At 46.5% G+C, this 6,000-nt stretch overlaps 1 protein-coding gene across 24 annotated transcripts in view; it reads right to left on the reverse strand.

The window, feature by feature from the left end:
* DMBT1 (deleted in malignant brain tumors 1) overlaps window positions 1-5,646 on the reverse strand; it is a 66,569-nt gene extending 60,923 nt beyond the window's left edge. For 19 of the 24 annotated variants that reach the window (XM_043475208.1, XM_043475213.1, XM_043475201.1 and 16 more), the window contains exon 1: window positions 5,565-5,644. In XM_043475208.1, coding sequence (XP_043331143.1) covers window positions 5,565-5,625 — 61 coding nt within the window. In that variant the 5' untranslated portion in view covers window positions 5,626-5,644. Of the gene's footprint in view, window positions 1-5,564 lie in introns of all 24 variants that reach the window. The other 5 variants (XM_043475217.1, XM_043475216.1, XM_043475215.1 and 2 more) reach the window with 3 other exon arrangements.
* Between the last annotated feature and the right edge of the window lie 354 nt (window positions 5,647-6,000).

Genomic DNA, 6,000 nt, shown 5'->3' on the forward strand with positions numbered 1-6,000 from the left:
CTTGGCCAATCATACCTCAATAAAGCAGAAATTTTTAAAAAAGAATAAAACCTGAAAAAAAAAAACTTCGATTTCCCAAAATCATGAATGCATGTTAAAATGTTCAGAATATAAACTATAGAAAAACTGTCTGTTAAATGCTATCCTTTAGGGACTTCCCTGGCTGTCAAGTGGTTAAGACTCTGAACTGCAGGGGACGTGGGTTTGATTCCTGGTCAGGGAACTAAGATTTGGCATGCCACTCAGTATGGGGGCGGGGAGAGGGGAAAGAATGATGCCACTTCCATACACATGTAATTGGCAAGAAATACGTATTTTAATAAAGCCAATCTCAGGTGATGGGACGAGGTGTGCTTTTACCTTTGCTCTGTGTTTTTCCCTAGTTCCTACGCTCTCCACCCTAACTGCATTAAAAGCTGTGGTTTGAGGCTGAATGTGGGAGATGTGGTGTCTGGTAATGTAGGAGGCAGATTCTCTTAGGTTCAGAAGGAAGTGGTGTCGTAGGCTAAAGAAAAGAGCAAGGATGAAAGAAAAAGAAGGCAAGGAAAAAGTGAAGCTAAGGATAAAGCAGAGAGGGAGGAAGAGGAGAGAAAGAGTAGGAGGGGAGAGGAGGAAACATGTAGGGAAGGGAGGAGATGCTCTTACATCCTGGCAGTTACAGCATTCCCAGCACTGAGCTAACTGTGCTCCCTGCAGTATCTCCTTTTATCCTCAGGATATCCTTTATCAGATTATTACAGTGTCAGATTATTACACAGTCTACTTTATGGAAGTGAAATCCAAGGCTTAGGGATGTAAAACAGCTTATCAAAGGTCACACAGCGCTGACAGTGAAATTGATGCCGGAAGTCGAGGGCACTGACCCCAGAGTAAATATGCTCATAGCTCAGCTCCACCGCTTCCCAAAATTCAAGTGCAAATGAGATTCCGTTTCAACTTGTCAGAAAGCAAAGCATTCTGAAATAACAATCTTTAGTAATGAAGAGTTTGTGGTCAGCATTGCCCCTGACAGCACTGGGGTTGGTGGAGTTTGGGGCAGTAACAGCATGGGAGGTCACAAGTGCAGTCATCAGGCAGCAAATGGGCCGTTTCTGGGGAGGAATTTGAGGCACAGGGAGGGTGTGTCTTCTAATTATTACCTCCCAGCAATGGACAGGTATTTGGGATTCAGTGTCAGGTTGCCTATTTCAGGACAAGGGGAGTCTGGTCACTGTAATCCTCTTTCCCTTCCAACCCAGCTTTGGGGACTCAAAGAATAGCTAGTCCACCCTCCATCCCTGCCCTCCCCTTCTCAAGAGCCCAGCTCATACAACTGCCCTCCATGTTCAGTGGTCACGATTATCCACTGGGAAGCAACATTCATGGCTTTCCTGTGAATGATCCCATTATCTACCTGGTAATGCTCTGTTCCCACCAGCTCCATGCCACAGCATTGCAGTGGGTTTAGGGCAGCCAAGAGTGGAGAAGAGACGTGTAGGATACTGTATGATATCACTTATGTGCAGTTTTTAAACAACACAAATGAATACACATGCAAAAGAGAAACAAACAGATTTAGGGGCTTCACTGATGGCTCACTGATAAAGAATCTGCCCACCAGTGCAGGAGATGTGGGTTCAATCCTAGGTCAGGATGATCCCCTGGAGGAGGAAATGGCAACCCACTCCAGCATTCTTGCCTGGAGATTCCGACGGGACAGGGGAGCCTGGCAGGCTGCAGTCCATAGGGTCTCAAAGAGTCAGACACGATTTAGCAACTATACGATTGCTCCTGATATGGGGTCTTGTTTAGTTACTAAGCCATGTCTGACTCTTTTTGCCACCCCGTTGGACTGTAGCCTGCCAGGCTCCTCTGTCCATGGGATTTCCCAGGCAAGAACGCTGGAGAGGGTAGCCAGTTCCTACTCCAGGGGATATTTCCGGGCAAAGGATTGAAGCCATGTTTCCTGCGTCGGTAGGCGGATTCTTTACCACCGAGCCACCTGGGAAGCCCCAGTCTGGTGCCTGGCTCCCTTTGAACTGTACATAAGGACGAGAACTACTTCTCAGGACCTGGCACAGGGCACAGAGCGGACAGCTCAGGAAGGGTTCTCCTGCCCTTCCCTTCCGGCCAGCGGGAGCCTCTGCCAGGCTCCAAGGGACGCGTGGTGTTGTACTAAGTATGCCAGACATGGTCCTTGCCCTCCAGGGACTCCCTGCATAGCAGGATCTCTAGAAAAATCCATAGAGCTAAGATGCTCTGGCAGAATAAGAGTGGCAAGCACAGGATGACACATTGTGTGTGTGTGTGTGTGTGTGTGTGTGTGTGTGTGTTGAGAGTACACGTCAGGGTTCCTGGATGGGACAATGCCCATGGTATTTAAAAAAGAACAGCTAGATTTAGCCAGAGGTGAGGAGGTGGCGAGGGGAAGAATAAGCCTGTGTTCCAGGCGGAGGGAACAGCAGGAGAGCAGTCCCCATGGCAAGAGGCAGCTCCTGCTGGGTGTAAGGTGGCCAGAACAGATTCGCTCTGTACTGTAAGGCATCCTGCTGGGAAAGGGGCAAAACAAATAAAATTACGGGGTGGAAAACAGCAGGGGACAGGTTGGAACTGAAACCCTGGTGGGGGTTGTCAAGCCAGCTGTGGAGAGACCCGAGGCTGGAAAGGAGGGTCCTGGGTGTCTGGTTGAGACTCAGGCTCTGGGCGTAGCCTTGGACTTCCTCTTCATTCTGGAACACTCCACACCTAGATTGGACTGAGTGACCTAGCTCCCAGAGGGTAGCTTGCGCAGTAAAGACAAGGTGCAGTGAAGAGAGCTGATGAGGGAATAATTAGACATCTGTGGGACCTATTTAAAGCATAACAGAAGTGCCTACCCCAGCCCAATGTCAGCCACCTACGGACATCTCACAATTTCTTCCTTCTTTTTAAGGTGTTAATTATTGCCCAAATCCCTGAAAAACTGTGAAAAGGGGAAGTACAAGCATTAACACTTTTCCAGGAATTAGTTTGTAAGCAATTATTACTTTCTTATTTTGACCTTGAAGAAATGAGACCAAGGGAAGTTGAGTTTAAAAAAAAAAAAAAAGATTATTTCGGAATAACTTTCCAGAAAAGCTGCAGAAAATACACAGTTTCCATATCCTCTTACCCAATTTTCCCTCATGATAACATCTCATATGACCAAGCTACCTTTGTCACGATTACCAAACCAACAAGGGTACACTCCTACTAACAAAACTCCGGGCTTTATTTGGATTTCACCAGTTTTTCCTTTTTCTAGGATCCAATCCAACATACTGCCTTGTATTTAGGAAGTCATGTTAGGATTATGCCCAGAAGAGTAACAGTGGACGGAGCCCAGACACTCTCCACATGCCAGACTCCGCATGGGTGGCCCCATGTCTGTACGACCTTATGAAGCTGGAACACTACCCCATTTTATCCGTGAGTAAACTGAGGCTTGCAAAGGCCCCAGAGTTGGTAAATGGCAAGACCAAAGACATTGCCAGGAGCAGAAGGAGTTTCACGGCCCCTTTAGCCCAGCACAAACCTGAACTCATTGACTTTTTCTCAAGAGTTGGTGCAAAGACTAGAACTGGGCAGTGTCTGCTGACGGGGTTTCCGCAGCACGGAGCTCCTCCAGAGGCTCCAGCGCTGAGCTGAAAGCCTCCGTTCATCTCCTCAGCCGAGTTCTCCGCGAGAAACCGTGGGAGCTAACCAGCCAAACCCTCCACTCAAATTCAGTGGACCTCCTCCAGGCTCAAATCCTGGCCCAGCCCTGCAACAACTGCTGACCTTGGACAAGATACAGAACCTCTCTGAGCCTCATCTGCAGTGTGGATACCCAACTTGGGAGTTGTCAGCAGATTTAGACAAGAAAAGGTAGGTGTCTGTCTCGCAGAGTACCTGGTACAGAGCAACCACTTTGCAGAGGTTTAATTCTCATGTCTAAAATGCAAATGTAGGCATGCGTGTCTGTGCACGTGTGTGCACATAACACGCAAAACCACAGCCCCCTCAAGCCACTCGTAGAGGGTGCCATAAGCCCCTCTGTAGATAGTGAAGTGAAAGTCACTCAGTCATGTCCGAATATCTGTGGCCCCGTGGACTATACAGTCCATGGAATTCTCCAGGCCAGAATACTGGCGTGGGTAGCCTTTCCCTTCTCCAGGGGATTTTCCCAACCCAGGGATAGAACCTGGGTCTCCCACATTGCAGACGGATTCTTTACCTGCTGAACCACCAAGAAAGCCCAAGAATACTGGAGAGGGTAGCCTATCCCTTCTCCAGAGGATCGTCCTGACCCAGGAATTGAACTGGAGTCTTCTGCATTGCAGACAGATTCTTTACCATCTGAGCTATCAGGAAAGCCCCCTTTGTAGAGGAGGACAGGTCAATTCATTCCCTGTCCCTTAGGGGCTGACGTGAACCCCCTGTCACTTTTCAGAGCCAGTGCAAGACTGGGGATGAACTTCATATTGATAAAAGCCAGAGCTAAGAACACTGCCTTCCATTCTCCAGTATGCTGAGAGAGACACAGTCTCTAGCCCTAGTCTGTCCAGAGCCAGTACCCGCTGAGGTCCTCCTGGCAAGAGGGGAAGGCGGTGTTGCCTGTCAGTGAGTTGCCTGTCACAGACCTACACACAGAGACAGAGAAAGATAGGAGAACGAGAGAGAGAGAGACAGGCAGGAAGGGAGAAATGCTAAACAGACTAGCTAAACATCCTGTTCACTTAGCATCTCGGTAAAATGACATCGCGGTTCAAGGTCTCAGTGATTTGCACAGGGCTCTTTCATGTCCATTTTGTCACTTGACAATCTAAGAACACCAAAATGTGCTTAAAACTAATCTCCAAATCATTTATCTCGCTGGTCCAGTGGTTAAGAATCTGCCTTGCCATGAAGAGGATGCAGGTTTGATCCCTGGTCAGGGAACTAAGATCCCACATGCCTTAGGGCAGCTAAGCTCATGTGCTGCAACAGAAGATCCCACGTGATACAGCCAAGGTCCCACGTGCCCCAAATAAGACCCCACACAGCCAAATGAATAAATAAAGATTTAAAAATAAAGCAATGACAAACATAGACTTGGAATCTTAATGATCTTTTCTGTGCTCAGCTATGTGATCTGATTTTGCTTGGTAAATGTTAATTATCAAACCAGACATACCTGCAGACAGAAGTCACATTAAGCGCATTTACAGGGCAATCTTTGCTGGCCGTGTTCATCAATACACAAACCACAGGCTTGATCAATGATAACAAAGCTTTAGTTTCAATAATACACATTTTTCCTTAATTTCAGGAATTTTTCTAAAACCAATCAATCATTTCCTTAGTTGAGTGACTCACTGAAGACAATTGACTTAGTGATTGGATTTTTCTAACTACAACCATTGCATTTCTCAGCCAGAAACAAAGCAAAAAATCTTTGCAATTACAATGATCACCAAAGAACTATCCCCCCACTCTTGATATAAAACTCCTCTTCAGATGAAAGAATAGCACCAAAAAACAGATATACTTTGCCATGATTTGGATTTACAGCAGTGAAAAACAAATGTAATAATTAGATATAATACCTGCAGGTAGAATTTGACCCAATAAAAGACATATTTGAAGGATGACTGTGGAGATCCCCATTTTGCTGGGTTCTTCTCAATCTCAGTAAAAATGCCTTGATATTTATAGGTTCGTAGTTAACAGGAGGCGTGTCCTCCGGGATACTGTATTTGTATTGGTGCCATAAAGATAAAGGAAGTCAGGGACTTTTCTAACAATCGATGGCTAATCTGTGGAACAATTTAGGTGGGTTAGACTGATTGTTGTATAACAGTCTGGCAATTTCCCAACTGCAAAAGTGCTGATATTAGCAGTGCAATTTCCAACTTCCTTCTAGGTGAACCTCTAAGTCTCTCAAGTGCTCCCTGAATATAGGCTTGACTTTAATCTGGGAGAATGTGAATGAATTTGTGGGAAGTCTGCTCCAAGGCTCCGGGCAGAGCAGGATGTGGGCTG

Source organism: Cervus canadensis, chromosome 8, assembly GCF_019320065.1.
Source record: "Cervus canadensis isolate Bull #8, Minnesota chromosome 8, ASM1932006v1, whole genome shotgun sequence".
Taxonomy (NCBI): Eukaryota; Metazoa; Chordata; class Mammalia; order Artiodactyla; family Cervidae; genus Cervus; species Cervus canadensis.